We start from the raw sequence: 24,752 nt of genomic DNA on the forward strand, positions 1-24,752 counted from the left end.
AACCAGAGAGGCTGGACATAAAATCCATTATACAGGGTTGCCACAGAATGGAGATGTTGCATTTGTGAGGAATTTTCGATTTGACTACGTATTGATTCTCATGTACAAGATCGAGAAACACGATGGTCCCAATGGTTTTCTCTGAAATTAACTCCCAAGCTCAAAAAAAAGCTCTCAAGTTGAGGTCAAAATGGAGGGGATCCCACGCTATCCTGAGAGTCCACCTCTCCATCAAGACAAACTCGCCATGCAAAGATAGGGAGCAAATACATTACCAAGGTTGCCGTGATTTCAGTTTTAGAGTCCCCAAATAAAGTGGCAGCCCTGTCAATGTATTTGCTCCCTATCTTTGCATGGAGAGGTTGTCTTGATGTAGAGGTGGACTCTCAGGATAGCGTAGGATATCCCCTCCATTTTGGCCTCAAGTTGAGAGCTTTTTTAGAGCTTGAAGTGGGTTGATTGAGGTTTTTTTTTAAATTTTTAAAAAATACTGCGGTTTTTCCGTTTGAGATTTTGCGAGGCCTTCAGAAATCCGCGAGGCAGGCCTTTGGGGGTCGGAACTCCCTAGTTTTTGACTAAAACTGCGAATTTTGATGCTTATTTAGTCACATTTTAAATTTTAAGGGGTGCTCCTACAGGAGCATTTCACGAGAAAACCAATGGGACCACTTTCAGAACCTCAAAGTCTTGTAAAAGCGGAGTAAAAGCGTTTAAAGTTTCAAAATTTTGTCCGAGCTCTCCTACTGACTCGGTCGACTGTGCGTCGAGCCGGGACGCCGGGAGTGAATCAATCCGAGTCGCAGCACAGCCGGCTGTGGAAGCCACCGACCTCTCGGCGAAATTCTCGCAGTTTCCGCGAAATTTGGCCCAACTATTTTCGCGACATTGCCAAGCATCCATCGAGCCGTATGAATCCGTCCACTTAGGAGCCGTTTAAGTACTACGTGACGCACTCGGGGGGAGGGGGGGTTAGTCCAGCGGTACAAGGGGAGGAAGGGGTCAGCGTTACGGAACAATCGCGAGCCGGAGGTAAAAATTTAGAAAAAAAAGTGCAAAAAATTGAAAATTCCGCCCTTTTCGGATGAAAATGGGGAGAGGGGGGTCAGGCCAGGGAGGGGGGGAGTGTCAAAAATCGGGTTGAGTGCATTACAAAATAGAGTTGGGTCCACACTAATTTGCAGCGAAAACACGGCCAAAAATTCCATTTAGGGTAAACAATGTTGGGCTGAAAAATGAGTATCAGTTCAGGACTGAGGGGGAGTGTTCACTTGTTCATTTCAGGCAGATGCATTGGAAGTTGGGAGTGAAGTTGGACACACTCCTCCACAGTCTTGTACTGATTCTCATAAGAGCTCAAACTTTTTGACTCTAATTTAAATTTTTGAACTTTTTGACCTTGTTGTCGCCGCAAAATAGTGTGATCCCAGCACTATTTAACCACCTGGTTTTGCAATAAGTAACTACTAGTTTTGGCTCATTCCAGGAAGAACATACGTGCCATTAGCTTTTTTATACATAAAGTTCTTAAGTGGATGATCCAGAATTACAGTAGCCTCTTTTTGCAAAATTTAATTCATTTCTACGTCGTATGATTTCTTTTTGCAAATTGTACGTTTACTCGAAAAAATTTCACTGACTGTCCCAAAACGCTACAAAGTGGAGACGAAGGCAAACATTCATTACACATAAACAAACTGGAACGACCAAATAAGACCTAAGGCCTCATCGAAGGCATTCAAAGGGTCAGTAAGTGGTGGAAAAGGTTAGGAGAACAAAGCAATTCAGAATTAGTCAAACTGAGCTAATTTACAAACTAAACAGAAGAAAAAAGTCAACATCTTTTTTAAATTTTAAAATTTTGCAATGAAAAATGTCTATCAAATCTTTTATAATGTTTTATTGTATTGAAGAAATAAAATTATAACGTCTAATTTCAGCCGTAGATACACCGTTCAAGTCCTTTTCACACGATTCATCGTTGGATCTGTCAATTTAGTCGTAGATTTAACTCTGTAAGTCGCTGTTTTCTGGTTAACGGCGCTTGGATGCGACTATTCGTGGTCATCGGATGTGCGTGTCGCATAAAGACAAAATTGAAGGCGCACTGTTGTTTTCAGAGCTCTGCGCAGCACGCAGCAATCTTCTGAATTTCCGCTTGATTACGTATTTTAAGGTTGGATGTCGATAGAGAGGGGAACTCTTTTGCACAAGACTGCAGTATGTGCAGTTTCCTTACGGAAAAATGTGGACTTACCGCTAACTTGACTTAAACGGCGTCACTTATTGTGCTTTTGATACGCTCCAACAAACCTCGTGATTTGTAAAGAGGTGTCGTGATCGTGCGGACAACAAGTGTTCCTACTTTTTTGAAAAGGGTGGATTTATGACTTTTCACTCAAGCAATGAAGAGTACGTTGTCTTGAACTTTCATTACAAAAGGAGAAACCACTTAAAATGTAGAAATCATCGACTGATGTTTACATTATCAAATCGTTCTCACAAGAGCTAAAATTAATATCAAACAAACGCGGCAACAAGGAAAGAATCCCCGTCTAGTGCCAGTCACTGTCCTACAACTAACAAGTGTTTTATTGATTCTTTGCGCTAATGTATGCATTATGGGGCCATCAAGTGAGCATTGAGGAAAACCACGAGGGGGGGGGGGGTGACGAAAAGAGAGAGGTGAGGTGGGGGAGAGAGAAGGAGAGACGTGGGGTTGAGGTCAGTCTTTGGTCTGGAGGCTTGCCAATCAACCTCACGCGCAGTGGCTCGAACGCGGGAAGATTTTGACCGATTTCTGTATGTTTGAACAATTCAGTTTCAATGGGTCCAACCCTACTAAAACTAAGTAACGACTGTGGAGCAACGGACTGTGACCCCCATTTTTAGCATGTGATCTTGGCCTTTAAGCAGGACGGAGGATCAGAATCTTGATTCTTGCATTCACTTTTAATGCTACACTGAGGACAGCAGATCTCATATCGAACTTCTATAGCCCATAACACTGGAAAAAAAAACACATTAGATCTAGAGTCTAGACTCTTGAAAAAATTGACAAGAAAAAAGACTCTTGATTCAATCAGATTTAAGCTTAAATCAAAAGGAAATCCACTCAAATTAAGAGGCTTGGCTCTTGATTTAAGCTTAAATCTGATTGAATCAAGAGTATTTTTTCTTGTCGATGTTTTTAAGAGTCTGGACTCCAGATTCAATGTATTTTTTTTCCAGTGAAACTGATTTGATATTGAATCTACTTTTCGGTTGTCAAACGTTTTTGGCTCGTCCATAGAAAAGAAAAAGGTTATTGTGTTCGTATTCCGAAAATCTTGAAAGGTGGTCGATGATGCAAAAGGTTGAAAATAGACTGTCTCAAAAAATTGAGTTTCTTATAAGAAAATCATACTACAAAAAGAGCTTAAATCATAACCTGTGTTGAATAGCTCCAAAATATATTATGTCACGTTTGGTCCCCTATAATTTTAATCGAGGATTTTGCAAGAATATTGACTTCTACCCAACCATATCGGCGAAAACAAATTGGAAACTGCCATCACCTTCTTTTTAGTCTCTATGGGCTTGTCCAGACACTGATTGAATTAGTTCGACTGACCGCCGCTGGCGCGCTTTCGTCACTCTCGCAACTTTCTGATTCGACGGTGCCAAAAAGCAAGAATTCCTTCCGTTCTTTGAGAGATAAAATGAAGGAAGACTGTAGATGCGGCAACCGCACTCTGAAGTCTTTGATATAGCGCCCCTCTTTGGAAATCTGACGGCCCAATTATTCCCCCGCCCCTCCTCCGTTGCGCCTTTTTCATTTCTTCTCGGCCGGAAAAAATGCTGGGAAACCACTCGGAATGCGATAACGGTTAACCCGTCCGATTTTTCACCGATCAAAGTGCTCTCCGTCCCGCTTTTCACCGTTCTAAAGCATTACACTGCCGCGCTAAGGAAAAACGCCGTATGAGCCTTCAGGCGTTGCCAAATTTCTCCCGGCAAATCTTTAATTATCAGGAATTTTTTTGAATATTTGTCTACCAATTTCTCAGATAATTTTGTGTGTAATTTGATCTAAAACTTCTGAAAATTTAAAAAAAAAAACATATTCCTAATATTCTCCTGAAAAGGACATTTTCTGAGAGGAAATTTGGCAACATTGGAACGCTCATACGGCGTTTTTCCTTAGCACGGCAGTATATAGATGCCGAGAAGCGGTGGCGCCATAGTCATGATTGAGATTGCGGCGGCGTTCCTGCGGCGATTTCCATGGCTTTTTTTGTCAGCACTGCGAGAATGGGTTACGCTTATGTGCCGATGATGAAACTCCCAAACCACCTATCTCGATTTCAGACTACCGTGCGCTAGTGTGCGTAATAGTTTTGCTTAAGTAAGAAGATAAAGAATGGAACATTTCCCATTCAATAAACTAACAGACAGAGTTAAAATCACAAAGCAGTAAGAGCAACGAGTGAAAAGCAATAGAAGCGGATGGGTGCATGCGTAGTGCGACAAGCGCTTTCACATTTTCCTTCAATTGAGAGAGTAGGCAAAACGCGCTCCCACATGCTCGAATAGTGGTATCGTGATGATTGACCTAAAGAAGTGCGACCTGCGACAGTAGATATCACTAGCGTTCGTTGTCCATATACCCACCCATCAAACTAGCTCTAAGACCACCGAGATACGCCGTTTAAATGACATAGACCTGCAAATCGAAAAAAAAAAACCCGAGGTTCTTGATAGTATTGTCATTTAATTATTGGATTTTTTTCGTGTTCAGTCCAAGTATGACCTTAGTTGTTTCTCTTTAAACAAAGATTTTCCTAAAAAACAATCTCTCCTGGAGGTTATTCGATCTCCAGGAAAAAGTTACGCGAAAAAGAAGCATTGAGGTCACTTCTGGATTTAGCACTAACAATGGAGAATTTGCACGCAATTTTTTTATTGTTTCATCTAGAAGTGCTTAAAAGGCTGCTTTTGCAGTATTTTTTATAATTTTTTCGGCTATTGGAAATAGTATATAAATATATTTAAAAAGAAGGAAATGCGCTGCCTTGTGACGTCATCTGCCGGCGTTTCCCATTTTTAAACGCATGTATTTTGGCAGATAAGATAATTTTTTCATATCTCCTCCAATAATTGTTCAATTTATGAACCAAGAGTATCCACGTGTTCAGTTCACTTGGTAGCGTCCATCAAACACGGAATTCGTCAAATTTCAGACACTTGCAAATTCTCCATCAAATAGGAATCGCTCATCAAACACCCTGCGTTTCGTGCATTTTTTCGTTTTTTTCTAGACCAGAGTAAGCCTTTTTTCATCGATATAAAAGTGGAATTGGACGTTTCATCATGAATACCTGACAACGTCACTTTGTTCAGCGACATACAGCCAGATCAGTCGATGAATTTCGCTCATTTTAAAATGCTAAGGGCAGAATCACCGGTCATGTCAACCCCGGTTGCCATGGCGACGGGACGTATCATTAGCCGAGACCTATAATCTAATTAGGCCTCGTTGAGCCGAATCGTTTGGAGTTGGACTCCATTAAAATCGAATGAACCTGCCCAGCCCTCATGTAAACATAATACGGTTAGTTCCCCGGTTAATACGGGCCTCCTCCCGAGTCGGGTGATGATTCCCCCCCCCACTTGTTCATTCGTGAATTTGGCGTCGTTCTAATTTTGTCAGCAACACCTCGATAAATTTTCGCAGACCTTTGAACCGCTCGCAATCCAATTAAGAAGTAGTAATTTCATTCGCCTTTGACGATCTTGCCAAGGAGAAGGAACTGTTGCACCTGGAAAGTCGGAATGATCAATCGGCATCCCCGTCTCTTTAATTTTTATAAAATCCGCCTTGAATTCTGGGTGTCCACAGGACTGAGGAAGAAATGAGGGACACGAGAAAAGATCGATGGCGTGGCGTGCTTCGCGATATATTGATTGATCTGCCATTTAAAGCTGTGGAAAAGGATCGATAAACAGGGTATCCGCAATGAACACCTTAATAATCGATTCTTTACCATGGCTTCAAGTGGGAATATATCGATAATCGATTATACGGCGTTCTTCCTTAGCACGACAGAATTCAAGCAACCAGCGTAAACGTATGTACATGTGTGTTCACGTCATGCGCAGCTGTGTTTTTCGAATAACTATATTTTCATTCATATTGGACGTAGAAAATAAGCGTTTGGACAGATCTTCATTATGTTTTGCAAAACCTATGAGCTAAAAACATCATAACGCTATTCTGGAACCTACGCAACTGACCGATTCTTGAGATGTTTCGTTGTAAGTAACCAACGTGCACTTAAAAAGTCGAATGATATCGATCTAAACTGCTAGAATAATTCGAGAGTATTTAGTAATTTCTCGTTTTTTTGTGTTTCAGAAACAAGCAATGCTAGTGAGACAACTGGAAGAAGAGTTGCGACACCGGATGCGGGGTCCAACGCTCGAAATCCAAGGTCAGCTGGAAGTCCTTTACGCGGAAAACGAACATCTAACAAGAGAGGTCGCCATCTTGAGGGAAACAATCAAGGTAAGTTCTGGAAATTCATTTTCTAAGTTCATATTACCAAACTATACATCAATTCAACCATAAATGCGTGGCCACATAAACTAACAAAATTGAAATGCGGAAATATGAACCGAAACTTCGATTTATGTGATCAGAAATGGGGTGACACGAATTTGCGGTACAGTTGTGATACTTACGATACGGGTGATTTCACGATAACTGGAACAGTTTTGTCGCCATAACAGATAACACATTATTTAGTCATATTTTTAGTAGAAATGACAATCACTCGAATTTTTTCGCATTAATCTTCCAAGGGTTACGTATTCAGTCAGCACTCAGCAGTCAGTTTGTGTAAAGGTAAGGAGTGTATTTCACACTTTGCCGATGAGCTCATCGAGATTTTTGAGCCATTATCTGTAAGAAACAACTCTTCTTTCTACTCTAGCTGAAGTTTGCAACAGGCCCATTCGAGCAACTGGGCTCATTTTAGTCCGCCAATCTGTTAACTTAGACTTAGAGATTCGGGAGAAGTTTTACCGACGCATTTTATTGCTTCAGCAGTTAGGCGCTTTTTCAAATGACTTAACGCGAATAAATCACTTTTTTTTCAAAACTTCAGAATTGCATTTAACTATTTTAAAGCTCGAAAGAATCTTCGATAATCCTCCTTTTTTGAGTTGAGAAAAAGTCTCAAAGTCTCAATCATGGTTGTTTACTCGCGTCTGAACGATTTCTAATGGGTTGGAAAAAACCCCATCTCCCCTCCTTCTCGCCGGGATGTCGAAGAAGAAGAGAGTCTGAAAGCTTTTTTGCGTCGGGTGAGAATAATTTCAATAATGCTCCCTGAAAAATGATCTGGATTCTTATCGGTGGACGAGTTAATTACCCTAATGTCACTTCCATAAATCACCGTAAGTTTCCGCGAGAGCGACAAGCGATCACCGGGTGAAGCGTGTCACTTTTCCCCTGTCGTTCGCGAAGATTTTCGCTGATTGAGATTAGAATTCTCGGGTAAAGTGGGTATATTTGCAATTCGCATTATTTTTTTTAAAAAATGAACCACAAGACAGGGTAAGAATAAGACGTCAAAAATGCGTATTTTATGTCCTCATGAAAAGTTCTCGAAGAGGGCATAACACGTTGAACACATCGGAAACTTCAATGATGAAGCCACGAAAAATTAATGTTTACAGACGTTGTAAATGCTAAATGCAAAATTCTTGCTCGTTAAGAAAGGATAATAATTAATATTTGTCTTCAGCCGTTAGAACCAGCACATACACCGGAAAAAAAGTATGGCAAATTTTACTAGGAGTGCGGGAAATTCTATCACTTGATTTTTGACACAACGTGATACTGTAGGGTGAGGATAACCAGAACTCTGGTGGCAGTTAGGTGGGCAATTTTATGTTCCATGAAGTTTCAACGAATTTTAACCCGTAACAATTTTCCGAAGATTCGATTGGGAATTTCAAAATTTGACTCAGGATATATATTTCAAAATTAGGATTTCACTATTTCTATGCGGTTCGTGCCATACTGAGTCCATTGCAGAAGTTTTAACAACTTTAAGAAATTTCACTATATATTAACTTTGAATTTTATCAAATTTCTTAAAATTTCACAAAATTTCTTAAAATTTCACAAAATGTCATTTAATTTTGCAAAATTTCATCAAATTTCACTACATTCTATAAAATTTAACAAAATGTTATAAAACTTTACGAAATGTCATTTTGAAAATTCCTTTTATATAGTTTTATGAAATGTTAAATTTTATGAAACTTTAAGAAATTTCATTGTAAAAATTCCTTTTATATAGTCTCATGAAATGTTTCATCTCCGATTTACTATGGGTGGAGAAGAGCACTTCAATGTTCCGCAGCAAAATGTTGACTTTAAATAACTTCCCCCAAGAACTCATCAACCTGAATGCACTTCATACGACCAAACTTTTTTTTCCTAAAGCGAATCGCTTTTATTCCGCGTTAGTAATTCTATCCGCAATATACCACACCCGGCACCCCGATGGGCCGATGGCGAGTTTCACGTCGGCGTTGATTGCACCACACGCTGCGTCGTTTCCGGAGGCGCCGCGTCGGGTCGTAGCGATTTCATTTTCATAAGTTACCCGGTGAAAAGTTTAAAGCGCGAGCGATTCCGCTTTTCCGGCGAATTAAGAACGCTAATTAAACAACTCGCGTCGCGACGGGGAAGCGGTTTCATTTGTCTTGGAAAACGTCTTATTTCCCCCAGGAGCCGAGGGTCGCCGCGCCACGCCGCGGTGGCCAGGCTCTTGCCGCTCAAGGGGCTCGCTTTCGATCGCAATCGCTCCTGCGCTTAAAATATTCACAATTGAATCAAAGAGTTCGAAAACACACCAACTCGGGTTTTTTTTCGATTTTCACTTTTTTACGATTTAGTAGCACTTATGGATAGAAGCACCTGCACGCAAAAGGAAATTTCGAAATTGCAATCGGAAGTGCTCGAAACAGCGAGGGGAAAAGGGAAAAATCGAAGTATTTCATTGGGAATACCAATTTTCGGTCATTTCAAGGGAAACGGGTGACCATCTCATTTCGCGGTTTTCTTTTTTCGGTTCAGTATACCTTGTACCAACAAGTTATATAAATATTCAAGCGTTATTCAGGTCGAAAAATATGCATTTTTCAGGGCAGTTCCTTTTTTCCATATACTTCAAATAGTTCCTTTTAGCATAAAATGCGTCCAAATCTGATCTAAAAACCATCATTTTTTTTATCGTTGATATTTTCTAGCCGTTCATGAAGTAAGATCTTGTCGGTTGTGCGGCGTCTGCATCTTAAGAGAGCTTTTCACGAAGCTCGTTCTCTTGTTTTCTTTCCTTGTTTTTCCCTTTTAATGAGTAGAGTTATGCGCTGTGCAGCGTGCAGAATTACGATATCCTCTTAGTGCCTCCTTGGCGATTCTGTTGCTTCGGTCTCACCCTGTTGCTGGATTGTGCTGAACTGGCGAGAGATGATAGCCAGCATGAAAGAGGGTAGAATTCATCTTCCTACCACTGAAATAGAAAGTTTTCAAGCACGCATATAGTTGAAAGTAAGACATTTTGTTGCACAAATCTTGGCTCAATTATAATTGCTCAACACTCAAAAAGCTTGAAAATACTCAATTTTGGGCAATGGTATACATGATATCACACATTTTTTACTCCAAATGTTTATTTTAAAAAATAGAAGGTATAACCATTAAAGCTCTCTGACCCCCTGAATTTTCATTTTTTGTCGCAGTTCGTTCCGTTCGGCCGATAGTCGTGATTTTTGCGGCTATCGACAAGTGATAGTCTCTGGACAAAGCCGCTCTATTTGAATCGATTGTTTTCTAAAGGGAAAAGGTTCATTTCTACACGAGCTTTGGCTTGCATAAAAGGACATACTGACTAAGACCAGTGGCCGAGTGGCGTGGCGTGAATTGCGATATATCGATTGATATGTAATTTGAACCTGTGGTAAAAAATCGATTATTAAGGTGTTCGCTGCGAACACCCGGTTTATCGATCCTTTTCCATAGGTTTAAATGGCAGATCATTCGATACATCGCAAAGCACACCACGCCACTGACTAAGACTCAAGGGATGAACCTGTTCCCTTTTAAGAAACAGTGTTTCTTAAAAGGGAAACAGAAACACTGATTCATTTGGATTTACTCAAGGGGGCCTGCGAGGCGGTGAAGGAGCGTAGCCTCTTTTTATAATAATGGCGTCCGAATGGCGTCACGGATAAAGGAATCAAGTAAAATTGAGCAAAGCGAAAAGCTTCTGGTCTTTTTCCTGTTTTCCCTCTCATCTTAAAAGATGAATTTTCCCTCTGGAATTCCCCGGTTTTCCGGGTTTTTTAGCCCTAAAGACATCCTGTTATGGTTATGGAACTAAAACACACGTCGAATAGTGATATATGAACCAAAAAGAAGTCGTAAAACTAAATTATTGTGTGACTAGGGGCTAGGCCCTCTCGCCGCCTCGCAGTCAAACCCTATGGATCACTCCGCGCCTCAGGCGTTAGGCGTAACCCCTATGATTTTATATCCATACTATTATAATTATAATTATAATAATATTATATAGAGTATGATTTGTGCTTAGCGTTACAACACACACAATTTTATTTTATTTTGCATTGGAAAAAAACACATTGGATCTAGAGTCCAGACTTTTAAAAACATCGACAAGAAAAGATACTCTTGATCCAATCAGATTTAAGCTTAAATCAAGAACCAAGCCTCTTAATTTGAGCGGATTTGTTTTGTATTTAAGTTTAAATCTGATTGAATCATGAGTCCATTTTCTTGTCAATGTTTTCAAGAGTCTGGACTCTAGATCCAATGTGTTTTTTTTTCCAGTGTGCTGTTATTCTTAAGAGAGCAGGACGAGCTAGAGGCATATTGCATCAAAATCGGAGGCTTTTCAAATTCTGCAATTTCTAAATTTTACAAGAGGTATTTTTATCAGAATACCACGAATTTCCCCGAAAAGTCTGACTCTACATTTCAGACGATCTTCTGTAGCGATAACGTAAGATTCCAACCTCAGATTTTTCCTCAATAGCTTGTTTAATTTAGACAATACCTGAAATGACTTAGCTCCTTATGCACGTGATCTCAATTTCATAATCATTGAAATAAACCGAAAAAATATGTAAGAAGGAGCGAATGAAGGTATGAGATGAAGCATCGAGCAAAAGTAATCCTCGCTTTCGTACCAGAGTGACAAACTGACAACGTGGTTTCATTTCTCCGTTTTTTCCTTGGCTCTTAAGGGACTTGCTCTCGAATTATTTCTCCGCTCTTGGAGCTGTAAGAAATTCTTTGGACAAGGCTTTATGTTATTCCGCGAGCATTCATTTTTATTGTTTCAAAGCAGCAACAAGAGCATTTGGACGCATCTCTGCCAAACGGAACTGTGTGCATTAAGATATGAGCCCTGAGACCCATAAGAATATATGCATAACAGAGCTCACGTCATAATACACATAGTTTCGTTCGGCAGAAATACGTCCGTTTGGTTTTCGCTTCAACGCTTTATAAACGCGAGACCAGGAACTTTGTTTCCTACGAACGGAAATGTAGATTCTGCACCGTGTTATTCCACAGCTCGATGTGCTGCCGTGCTAAGGAAGAACGCTATATGAGCCTTTAGACGCTGCTATATTTCCATCAATAAGAACCTAATTTACGAGGAAGATTGTGAATATTTTTCTGCAATGTTATTCAGACAACTAGTTTGCTATATTATCTAAAACGTCTAAAAATTTCAAGGAAAATTACATATAATTTGCTTCAAAAATACGTGTTATATCCGGGGCAATTTGGCAACTCTCGAATGTTCATACGGCGTTTTTCTTAGCAACAGCAGTATGCTTTCTCGGAGGATGCCGATAAACGTTTCATCGGTCGTTAATTCTGCGTTGCGGATACCTGGCACCTAAATTACGTATCGTTTGAAAATAAAGAAAGAGTTCATACTCGACTCCTCGCTACTCTCGATCGAAATTCGCACATGCGGAAAAAAGAAGCATGGGTTGTTAGATGATTAGAGTATTTCCAATTAATTGTGGTAGTACCCAGTTATTAGGTTACTAACTCAAATGTTGCCATGCTACCCCAACTTGAGTTCCACTACTACCCAGGGCCGGATTAAGGGGGTGGTCACATGGGCCGCGGCCCATGGCGGCAAATTTTGCAATTTTCTTAAAGGTAGGTATAAAAAAATCGGATTCAGAAAAAAAAATTATCAATGAGAAAAGGGGACAAAATCCCTTTCCTGAGAGTATAGTAATTTGTCGTTTTCCGGTGATACAAGAGGCAGCATCTTTAATTAGTCGAGTTAAGAGAGGAACTAAACACGCAATTTGGCCTGGAGCTCAACGCAGAGAGGAATGATGACGAGGACTTGAGATGAAAAGAACAAGCCCTCGGCACGCCGGCATGGCGGTCGACATGTAACACATATTAGCGCCTACAAGACCGCATGAATACTCGTTTGATATTTTATTTACCTTGTTTTCAATAGCTTAGCCAGCAGTGTTCGAAACTCACAGGCGCCAACGCGCCAAATGCGCCTAAAAAATGAAGGCTCTGCACCAACGTGGCCCCTAAAAATTGCCCCCAAAAAATCTGGATTTTCACAGGAAGTCACATAAAGAAAGAAAAATAAATCTGTTTGAATTGAAAAATCTCAGAATTTTCACCACTACAAGTGAAAGCTTGCTTTTTCTATTCTTCACGTTTTCATTCTTAGTGCTTTTGTCTTCCCCAAGTTACAGCTACTTACTAGTTCTGTTACGAAAACATCTTGCGTCTAATTTTTCACTAAATGCGCCGTAATATATAGGCAAAAAGTCCATTTGGCCCCTAAAAAATCTTCAATGCCGCCTAAAAATCGGGCTTGATGCGCCACATGGCTCCTAAAACTCAAAGGTGAGTTTCGAACACTGTTAGCCAGCCAAATTTGGCTTAAATGAATTTAACGAAGAATTTGCTCCTCCGAGTGGGACAACGGCGTCGAGTAAAACAAGGCGTGGAGCGGGAATACAGAGATCCTAGCCTAGCTCGGCGGGCGAGATTAAAAAGTCATTCATCAAGGCGCTAAGACGTGAGGAAGCGAGGAAGTGCGGATTATTAAATTTGATGTGGGCGTTGGGATGGCGCGGGGCGTCCACGCACGGTTTACGAGACAACTTCCCCGCAAGTCGGCCTCGCATAAAAAATTTAGGCGCGCTCCGGGAAACTCGCCTTGATTGTCATGCTAACGCCGCACCGTCGCACACTAGATCGAGTCAACGGGGGAGGTCGGACGAAATTTGGAAACTTTCAACGCTTATAAATCCGTTTACACAAAACTTTGAGGTTCTAAAAGTGGGTCCATTGGTTTCCTCGTGAAATTTTCCTCTAGAAGCACGTCCTGAAATTTAAAATATGACGTAATAAACATGAAAATTTGCAGTTTTAGTAAAAAATGTCATGTCCGACCTTTCTAATTGACTCGATCCACTGTGCGTCGAAATGGTGAGCAGGAGCGAGCGCCGCCCGGATTGGAGGATTTTCCCGTCTCTCAAACGATTTTCAGCCGACGAGAGATGGCGGAGAAGAACCGTATGTAGAGGGGATCCTTTATTTTCACCGGCTTTCTTGTTCCGTAAGACCAAATGAAAAAGTTTGACTTTTTTCTCTTTTTTTTCTCGGTTTTTACTTCTTAAAATGGAGATGTTGCATGTGTGAGGAATTTGCGATTTGGCCACTAATTCTTATGTAAAATTTCGCGAGAGACACGATGACGCTATTGGTTTTCTCTGAAATTAACTCCAAAGCTCAAAGAATGCTCTCAAGTTGAGGCCAAAATGGAAAGGATATACCACGCTATTTTGAAAGTCTACCTCTACATCAAGACAAACTCTCCATGCAAAGATAGGGAGCAAATACATTAGCAGGGTTGCTGTGTTTTCAGTTTTAGAGTCCCCAAATAAAGTGGCAGCCCTGTTAATGTATTTGCTCCCTATCTTTGCATGGGGAGTTTGTCTTGATGTAGATGTGGACTCTCAGGATAGCGGGGGATATCTCCTTTATTTTGGCCTCAACTTGAGAGCTTCTTTTGAGCGAGGGAGTTGATCAGAAAAAAACAGTGGCACCATCGTGTTTCTCCCGAACTTTGACATAAGATTCAATTGTCAAATCGCAAATCCCTCTTACATGCATCATTTCCATAGAAAGAACGATTATTTTTCTGTTTTTCTTGACGACCAATCTGAAAATTTAGACCTTTATTGCACTGCCTTAGCGTTAAAATGAGAAAGATTTGCCGCGAGACTGCATACTAATTTGATGGTCAGCATTTTCTGCGCTCTAACCGTGCCAAAATAGATATGCCATTCGGTTTCTAGAGCCATCAGCTATTTGGATTGGACGTAGAGAAATTTTGATTAATTTCTGTTTCACTTACGTTAAATGTTCCGAGTTCACCGCGCGAAAAAATAAAGAGTCCAGGTGTGATAAAGATCTAACGTTTTAATTTTTGAAAGGGCGAAGTTTAAAAAAACCAGCGACAAGCTTTATGACTCGCAGGTAATCGACTGGACCAGAGATGCGGGGAAAGTTCCATCCCAAACTTTAAATAAAATAAACTCCACGTCAAGCTCCTGTCCAATTTGAACATGAAACCTACTCACGAACAAAGATACAGAGAAGCCTTTTACGTGAGTCCATTATGAAGCTAATTTTCGAATTTCAACCGTAATGAATGCTCTTTTGTCGCTTAGCGCCGCTCGCCGTCAGGGCGCCGGGGGTGCCGACACTGTTGCCAAAATAGCCGAATTACCGCTGAATATTACCTAAAAAATTGACTCCTTGAGGAGAAATTTAAAACCTCTGGTTCTCGGTAAAGTCTGAAAAGCGCATTGAGCATTGTTAACAGCGGCGGGGAAGCGTCTGGTTTTCGGGGGAGAAATTTACGGCTTTATTCGATCTGCTTTGAATAATTTATGGCCGGGAGGGAGGAGGGGGGAGAGTCGCTCCCACCCGGAAATGCATCCTCGCGGAAAACACAATTTTTCCGGCTTCAAGCGGTTCGAAACGCAAAAACTTTGGAGCCTCGGATCGCGGCTGCAGTCAAAAATTTATGACCGAAACTTTGCCGAGAAAGCCTCCGTTTTGAGTGGAACAGAACAAATACGGGTCAAAGTAACGGAGCCGCCTGACTTCGTCGTCGGTCTGGATGCGGGGCCGAAAATTTATGGCTGAAATTCCAGCCACCGCGACACTAGGAAGTGACATTGAACAACAAAAATAGGTTACTGACGGTGTCGCATCCACGAGCATCCTGAGTCGCTCTAGGGTGAAAACTTCAAATCTGATGATATAGAGCGTATTTGACTACATTTTTCGATTAGGAATCACTATTCCTACCTTCAAATAAAGGAAAAAGTTGACAGTTTAACACTCTGAGTATTGAATCTTCGAAATTTTTGAAGTAAATGAAAGAGTATAGGTATACACTGAAAAAAAAAAAACACATTGGATCTAGAGTCCAGACTCTTGAAAACATTGACAAGAAAACATACTCTTGATTCAATCGGGTTTTTGCTTAAATCAAAACAAAATCCGCTTAAATTAAGAGGCTTGGTTCTTGATTTAAGCTAGATTCTGATAGAATCAAGAGTACTTTTTCTTGTCGATGTTCTTAAGAGTCTGAACTCTAGATCCAATGTGGTTTTTTCCAGTGTACATAATAAAAGGATAAATAAACAGACATCAAGTTGAAAAAAGAGAGGAAAAATATAGTGTCAACACAACCGAAGATAGGAGGGTCGTACTTAAGCGACACCTCGTTGGCAGCATATAGCGGAGGATTGCGATTTTACGCCTTACGCCAGTGCGCCTTCAATGTTCCAGACGCAACACGGACATCCATCAAGTACGAATAGTTGTATCTCTGCGCCGGCCGCATTCAACGCGCATAATTTCTCTTGCTCTATTTCCATATTGTAGTAGTTTCCGTTCTGGTCTGTTATGACGCTTCAAGGGCTACGTAGGCAAGAAAACCTGAGATAGGAAATACGCAATCGTATTAAATACGTAAAAAAAGTCTTCGGCATGTAAGGGTTGAGAACATAGAGGTTGCAAGGAAACTCGTCATTCATGTTGCGAATTTTTCTTATGTATTTTTTTAAATACCATTTTACTGAAATACATAGATTGAATTGATCCACACCCCCCTCCCCCAATTGAACATCTGAACTTTCCTGGTTCTATGGCAAAAATCTTAGAATACTATTGGTTTTGTGTGCGACGGGTTAAAAACCATTTTTAAATTTTTCTTCGTACACAGTAGAATCATATTGTATTAAATTTTATTCCGTACAAAAAAGCCAGGCAAAGGCCCCTTGACGATGAATCAACGAGTGTTTCTTCCAAAAAAGGAAATCATTTCATCTATACTTAGCAATAGCTTTGAGTGCATGTCGTTCTCACGGCACTTAGGTCAATAATTGAGGGCAATCAAAGAAAATGGCATCTAAGGACGCGTATCGAGCAATTTTGCTTCGGCCAGCATGAAGTTCTTCGATCGCTTTTCCATTACTTTAAGTGATGTAGGGTAGAGTTGTATACCGGCAGAATAGTGCTCACGGTCCTCTTTCTAAAAAAGTTCCATGCGTTCGGTCAGGGCAATTATCCTTTCAATTTGGATGCGGTTGCCAGAATTTTTATATGTAATAAAGGCTTTAGAGATTTACAATTATTCTTCTCTACGCCAAAAGCATAAATCAGTAAACTTCGACTCTGTCTATTTTGGAAGTTTTCTTGTGATTTTTTTTTAAAGCTGAACACTGACCCATTTCTACTGTTCAGTAAGGCCAGAAGACTCCTATAATTTGAAGATGATTACCTGGGTCATTGCACGAAGCATTTACTCAAATTATACGCACTTCTTTTCTTGGTGTCAAATTGGAATAAATACTATATTTAGCTACAGCTGCAATAAAGGAAGTTATTCTTCTCGGCGACTTCCTGCGTTACCAAAATAGACACGGTGAAAAATTCAGAAATGACATCACTGCAGGGCTTCTCCATTGACTTGGACATCGCTTGAATCGAATTGGATCCAATAACATAACCTCTTTCAATGCTGCGAATGAAAATAAATCGGTATTTATCGCACAATCAAGTTCCAGGAGACTAAGGTAACTGCGAGAACAGAATGGGAGGTCGTAGAGATCTATCTTCGATTCCGGATTGAAAGTTGTCAATGCGGTGATTACATCGCCTTGATGGATGGTGTTTAACGTGACCTAACAGCTCCGTTGCATTTGTTCATCATTCCTGCCCAGCCGTTTGGCGATGATGCCAGATGAACAACGTTAGATGAGTTTAACTGCACGAAAATATAACGGAGATGTCGCATGTGTGAGGAATTAGCGATTTGGTTATTGATTCTTATGTAAAAGTTCGCGAGAAACACGACGGTGCCACTGGTTTTCTCAGAAATCAACTCCCAAGCTCAAGAAAAGCTTTCTAGTTGAAGCCAAAATGGAGGCGATATCCCACGCTACCCTTAGAGTCCACATCTACATCAAGACAAACTATTCATGCAAAGATAGGGTGCAAGTACATTAGCAATGATGCCGTGTTTTCAGTTTTGGAGTCCCCAAATAAAGTGGCAGCCCTGTCAATGTATTTGCTCCCTATCTTTGCATAGAGAGTTTGTCTTGATGTGGAGGTGGACTCTCAGGATAGCGTGGGATATTCCCTCCATTTTAGCCTCAACTTGAGAGCTTTTTTTGAGCTTGGGAGTTGATTTCAGGGAAAATCAGCGGCACCATCGTGTTTCTCGCGAACTTTTACACAAGAATCAACTGTAAAATCGCAAATTCCTCACACATGCAACATCTCCATTCTAAAATGATTACAAATGATGCACCGAAAAAAGTTAGTTATCGTAGGTATCGGTAGGATACAGCAATAATCGTTGTACGACCACATTGAGGAACTTATCCCTCCTACATGGACTAATCGATAACGGAGACGTTGTTTCAGGAATAGACGAATGACGTTAGTACTTTTAATTTGAGCGCCGTCCGAACCGAGGCGCGGCAACCTCGATCTACATGACTCTATTTATTTCCCTCTTTGCCGCCGTCTCAATTTTTTCCTTGTCTAAGGAGCTGGCGGCGAAGCTGTCATTTACTCGTAATAATCGCTTTTTCCCTCGATTGAGAGCGGGGGACAACGCGGAGCCTGGCAATCCTGGCTGGCGTTTTATTTAGCTAAAACGACCTTGTTTCCTTCCGTTTTACAGTCCTGTCCTCCTGTCACAGTTTCAGACAATAAGCCGCCTCAGTGGAGGAAAGAAAAAAATCCCGCCAGACAGACAGACAGCATGAAACGGGGCAGAAACGCTCGGAAATAATTGTCAAAGAACCAATGGTGCCGATGGAGATGCTCTCCTGTCTTCTATTTTTCACTCTCTCGGCGGGAAATTATTTAAATCAGGGATATTTCACATTTGGACTGAAATAAACCGAAAAAAGCAGCCGACAGGGTATAAAAAATTAACACTTCGCTTATCCAGTAACATGTGAAAGGAGCTTGATCAAGGGAGCTTGATGGCGCCGCGGAGACCGCACCGTGTTTGGCGCAATGCGTGAAGTATTCCGACAGTCTTGTAGGCGCTATGCGTTTCACGCCGACGACCGCTGCTGAACGCACTGTGTTTGATGCAATGCGTGAAGTACTCGTGCGGTCGTGTAGGCGCTAATATGTGTTACATGCCGATCGCGGCGCCGAGGGCTTCTCCTTTCCATCTCAAGTCCTCGTCATCATTTCCCTCTAAGTCGCACCGTTCCAGGCCAAATTGCGTGTTTGGTTTCTCTCTTAACTCGACTAATTAAAGGTACTGTCTCTCGTATCACTCAGAGAAGACAAAATCAGAAATTTATTACTATACTCTCAGGGAATGAGAGACTTTGACGCCTTTTCTCGTTTGTAATTTTTTCTTCTAAATCAGATTTTTTTTTATACATACACTTTAAAAAATTGCAAACTTTTGCCGCCTTTTAGATTTGCCGGCATGGGCCGCGGCCCATAGGGCCACCCCCTTAATCCGGCCCTGCCGAAGGGATCAAAAACTGGAAAGTACTTAAAAAGGTTTCCCCCTCGATACGAGTACAAACGTCTTAAACCGCAAATCGATATCATAATTAGAACTAAAGTCATGGCCAGTGGTGCGTGACTTTTGAATAACCCTGTATGTGACAACATCGTGTTTCTCGCAAAATTATACACAGGATTTTGTACTTAAATTGCAAATTCGTGACATATGCAAAGGCTTCATTGATGTAGAGTACCTTTACAGGGAGAGTATGGACAACTCGATTTATGTAGCTCTTAGGGCCCAAAAGGGCGACAACGTGAAAAACGAAGATCACTAGAAAAGTGCCACCTACCAACCTATGCATTTGAAATATTGATCAATAGGGCCGACAGCGTATTGTAAACAAGCGTTTTTAAGGATTGATACTTTGAAACTGAGAAAATTTAAGTGAAATCCAAGTTTTAAACCTGCTTCTATAATTATCGATCAGTGTACCTACTCTCGCAGTTTAAATTAGTGCCACTGGATAATTCGAGTTCAAAGGTCGGCTGCCCTTTTGGGCCCCAAAAGCTACATGACCTGATCAAACTTAACCTTCAAATTTTCGAGTTGTCCATACTCTCCATATACAGGTACTCTACATTGATAATTTAAAAAAAAAAATAAATAAACAAAAAACATCAATATTTTATGGCGGGGAATCTGGCAACGTTTAAAAGTTCATACGGCTATAACTCGGGGTTTCCGATCTGGGTCAGGTTGTCTGCAAGGTGACAAAACCGGGATTGGAGGGGGGCGGGCGCCTACTTGGGATCCGTCGGCGCGGCTTGCGGGAGGTGCGGCGCGATGCAAAAAAGAACCCGGGAAACTTGCGAGGGCCGATCGATGGGCCGCACTCGATCCGCCGATGAAATATCGCTCAACTTTTTTCATCATCCCCGAGCCGGGGCCGAGACCGGGACCGGACCGGCCGTGCGAGTTTCCACACCCGCCTCCTGGTCTGCCGTGCTTAGGAAAAACGCCGTATGAACCTTCGTGCGTTGCCAAATTTATTTTAATTAAATACGAATTTTCGAGGAAGTAACCTGTGAAAATTTTCCCTCCAATTTTTCAAGAAATTCTCCTCGCATTGTGATCGAAAGTATCAGAGAATTTCAGCTACAAATATCATTTATGATGATCATTAATGACATCCATTAAACCAAAACCATTAAACCATTAAAAAAAATCCTAACTTTAACTTTTATCACCTTAATAATAGTAACCACAGGCTATTCATTAAAAATAATGATAATTATTAATTTAAACAAAATATCTTTAACTATAAAGATAAAAAAGAAGTATATAATCAAAAGATAAGAAAAGTTCTTCTTATTCCATCTGTAATTTTAGGGAACAAATTATCATGATTTATAGAATTAAACAAAGATGTAGTAGTTTACTTATCTATCACAGAGAAATTGATTCCACCAGTTATAATTTTGGTTGTAACAGTTGATGATCGTATGATTCATTATTTGCCTCAAAAAGTAATGTTTTGAGAGGAGGAATTTGGTAACCCTTGGATGTTCATACGGCGTTTTTCCTTAGCACGACAGTGTAACATCCCGTTCGATCCTCATCCCACTCTTATGACCTCTTTCACTCACCAAGGATGAGATTCCCGCTGTGGAGTTCTGCCGCGCTAAGGAAGAACGCCGTATGCTGCCGTGCTAGGGAAAAACGCCAGATGAACATTCGAGAGTTGCCAAATTTCACCAGATAAAATATGTATTTTTGAGGGATGTTATGCATATTTTCCCTTGAAACTCTGAGATAATTTCGATTAAACTGCGTACAATTTGTCCGAAAGTTTGGAGGAAAAATATTCGCATACTTTCTTAAAAATTCGTATTTTATCTAAAGAAATTTGGCAACGCCTGAAAGTTTATACGGCGTTTTTCCTTGCCGTACTTGCTCCATACAACGGAACGTGTATTTTCAGCAGCCCTCGGGTCAATTCGACCCGGCTTGGGCACTTTTGGCTTAAAGAGCTTTTTGTGTACTTTGTAATGATTCGAAACGAAAAGAGAGTGCGTTGTTTTCCTCGAGATGTTTTCCGGATGTTGAGAAGATTAAAAGACTAATCAAAGACCTTGGATTAGTTTTCTTTTTGACACTATTATTGAGTGCCAATCTAGCAGAAAAATGAAAGCAGAGGGACACAGTAAGGGTGGATGCAGATAGAGAGCCTGAACAAAGTGTTTTTCTGAAAGTTCTCCCGGTATTAACCTTGTGAGTGCGAAGTGTTGTCAATTGTGATCGAGAAATTTGTTTAATTTAACTTGGCTTCTAACAAGGAATCCAATCCTCGGCTCTCTGAGTACTGACAACGCTGAAAGAATGTGCTTTTGAGCAGCGGCGAGGGGTTAATGATCGATTATCGATAATTTCCCATTTGAAGCTATGATAAAGAATCGATTATTAAGGCGTTCGCTGCGAACTAGTGTATATCGATCCTTCTCCATAGGTTAACATGGCAGGTCAAACGATTTATCGAAAACCTCGCCACGCCACTGTTTTTGAGAAAAAGCGGGCCCGATAAATAACTGAAATGCAAAAAGTTTCTTGCCACTTCGTTCAGAGCTTCAATGGATAACACGGGGTAAAAACAAAGCCATCAGTGAAAATACTTACGTCTTCTGAATCGAGAATGTCCCCGTCCCACTTTTAACTTCTCGTAATTTATATCCGAATTTCGCGTGTTGAAGCTTCTGTCTTATTTCAGACCTTTCATCTGTAAGGACAAAACAACATGCGTTTGAGAGAGTTGATTCAGATCAGTGTAAACTTTAAGAATGCAGGGTGCCAATGCAGGTCGTCAAATATACAGGGTGCCCCAGGATTGAGAACGAATATTGAAGGAGTCCATTCTTTGGGTCAATTATGCAGAAAAACTTTTTCTCCAAAAACGCTTTCCCTTGGGGCTACGGCCCCCCCAAAGTTGTCAACAAAATGTTTGTTGCGCTAATCACTCGCAAGTCGCAACTTTTAAGTATTATCGAGAAAAATAAGAGCACACTAATTCAGCAGGACAGTTTCTTTATCCCCACACTGGAAAAAAAAACACATTGGATCTAGAGTCCAGACCCTTGAAAACATTGACAAGAAGTAATACTATTGATTCAATCGGATTTTTGCTTGAATTAAGACAAAATCCGCTTAAATTAAGAGGCTTGGTTCTAGATTTAAGCTAGTTTCTGATTGAATCAAGAGTACTTTTTCTTGTCGATGTTTTTAAGAGTCTGGACTCTAGATCCAATGAGTTTTTTTTCCAGTGCAGATGTCTTAAAATATCCTATGGCTTTGGTCGATGGAACCAAAAATTTGGTGGAGGACTGGAACAACCAAATCTTTTCGGTTAATCTAACCGAAAAAAGTAATTCAAAGTAACTATAAACTCGGAAATTTTTAACTGCGAACTTCCATTCGATGAGAAGACTCCAAGGGCTTGTCCCGATCGGAGTTCCGGAAATAATCGGCTAATTAAACTATCATCGTTCTATCAGGTTGCAATAACTTAAATGGTAAAAAGACCCGAGTACGAGACAAAATGCGGCGTAATTTTTATCCTGCACCTGCCGCGGTACCTCGGAGGCCGTCGCTGAACCAGCAATTACGACCCCCATCTCTGCCCTCCACCCTCGGGGCAAGGGGCTGAGAGGGAGCTAAGGAGAAGAAGAGAAGCGAAAGCGAATGAAATTAGGCTCCTGGCTTTTCCACCACTTAGCTCCAACTAAGGCGAGGCGAGGTAGTGTGTTCGGAAGATTGACAAACACAGGCAGACAGACGAAGGAGAGACACACGGGATGAGGACCTAAACGCTGGCGGATTTTACTGGAAAACGTCAGTGGTGTGGCGCGAATTGCGATATATCGATTGTTATGCCATTTAAATCCATGGAGAAGGATCGATAAAGAGGGTGTTCGCAGCGAACACCTTAATAATCGATTCTTTACCCTAGGTTTAAACGGCATAACAATCGATACATCGCAAGTCACGCCACGCCACTGGAAAACGTGCTTTTCGCCGACTAGAGAATCGTTTCCAACCCTTTGGTTTCTTCCTACGCGAGTGGGTTGCTTCCCCGTGCTCCCTCACTCTAGGGGGACTGCTGGAACCGTCTCTCGCAATTGGGGGAAAATGGGGTAGATTTAGGGTACACTTGGCATCGGAGACAATACGACCACTTAAACACTTTAAGGGTGCGCTCGCAAGGGTTGCAGTAATGAATGGAGCAGGTTCACTCTCAGCAGGGTTGTCTGCACGCAAAATATTTCGAAGTTTAGGGCGGTGCCTCCATCAATGTTGAATTGAGGTATTTATGCTGAGAAGGAATACGCGAATACATTGAATCCGAAGAAACCAAGAGACACGCAAATCCTTTACAATAATTTCAGACAGTTAAGTTTGATTCCAATCATTTACATCATTTTTATCATTTAATATACACTGTTCCGTTTAGCATCATTACGACAAAAAATTTAAACACTTGATGCTTGAACAGACCTAATTATGACTTGTTGCTGTAAATGCTAATTATGCTATAACTAACACTCTCGTCGATTGACCCAGTTGCAGCTAGAGCGCAGGAAGTCAAAACGCCTTCAAATTTTTGAATGCAACACGGACATCCGTCGAGCTTGAATAGTTGCATCAAGGCGCTGTCACCAACGCGTCCGTCGATCGACCCAATCGAGCGTCGGAAATCAAAACGCCTTCAAGTGTTTGTATGCAATACGGACATCCGTTGAGCTTTTGCAACCCGAAGATCATTTACATCTCTCTGTCTGAAGAATGACGAGTTCACCTATTTAAAATCCTCCAACCTCCCATAGGAGAAATGCTCCGCTCGCAATCTCTGTGAAATGTTCTCCGTCAAAAACTGACACTTTGATCTTCCAATCTTGCTCATCAAAAACATTTTCCTACGGGTCTTGCAGTTCATTTTACCTCGAAAAGTCAAAAATACTTGGAGTCATATTCATGATCGTCTCCGGTGATTCGATGTACGCCATATTTTGTGTCAGAACGGCATGCGATATATCGCATCAATTGGTTCCATTTTCCAGCTACTCGTCATTTTTCTCCAATTTTGAGATCGCAATTCTATTGTCAGGAGACTAAAACATTCACTTACCAATTTTAACAAAGAAATTCAACGCAATAAAGGCGTGGTTTTTTCAGAGAGAAAATATCGCATTCGAGTGAAAATTCGATATCAGTATCGAATGCGATGTTCTCTCTCTAAAATAACCACGCCTTTATTACGTTGAATTTCTTTGTTAAAATCGGTAAGTGAGTGCTTTAGTCTCCTGACAACAAAATGCGACCTCAAAATTGAAGAAAAATGACGAGTAGCTGAAAAAATTGATGCGATATATCGCATGCCGTTCTGACACAAAATATGGCGTCCATCAAATCACCTTAACCAGCTCTTTTCCTTAAGAAAGGCCCGATTTAGTTTACATTGAAATTAAGGGAGGTTTAAGGACATCCTTAACATAGTATCATAAAAAGGACAAGTATTGCTAACCTTGAGTAAAATTCAATGCGGAAACTCTGGAA

At 40.9% G+C, this 24,752-nt stretch overlaps 2 protein-coding genes across 6 annotated transcripts in view; one reads left to right on the forward strand and one right to left on the reverse strand.

Moving 5' to 3' along the window:
- brp (ELKS/RAB6-interacting/CAST family member bruchpilot) overlaps positions 1–24,752 on the forward strand; it is a 164,552-nt gene that overhangs the window by 74,048 nt on the left and 65,752 nt on the right. For all 6 annotated transcript variants that reach the window (XM_019050695.2, XM_019050690.2, XM_019050692.2 and 3 more), the window contains exon 2: positions 6,395–6,544. In XM_019050695.2, the coding sequence (XP_018906240.2) occupies positions 6,395–6,544 (150 nt within the window). The remainder of the gene's footprint in view (positions 1–6,394; positions 6,545–24,752) is intronic.
- LOC109036465 (uncharacterized) overlaps positions 1–24,752 on the reverse strand; it is a 179,213-nt gene that overhangs the window by 67,033 nt on the left and 87,428 nt on the right.

Source organism: Bemisia tabaci, chromosome 6, assembly GCF_918797505.1.
Source record: "Bemisia tabaci chromosome 6, PGI_BMITA_v3".
Lineage (NCBI taxonomy): Eukaryota > Metazoa > Arthropoda > Insecta > Hemiptera > Aleyrodidae > Bemisia > Bemisia tabaci.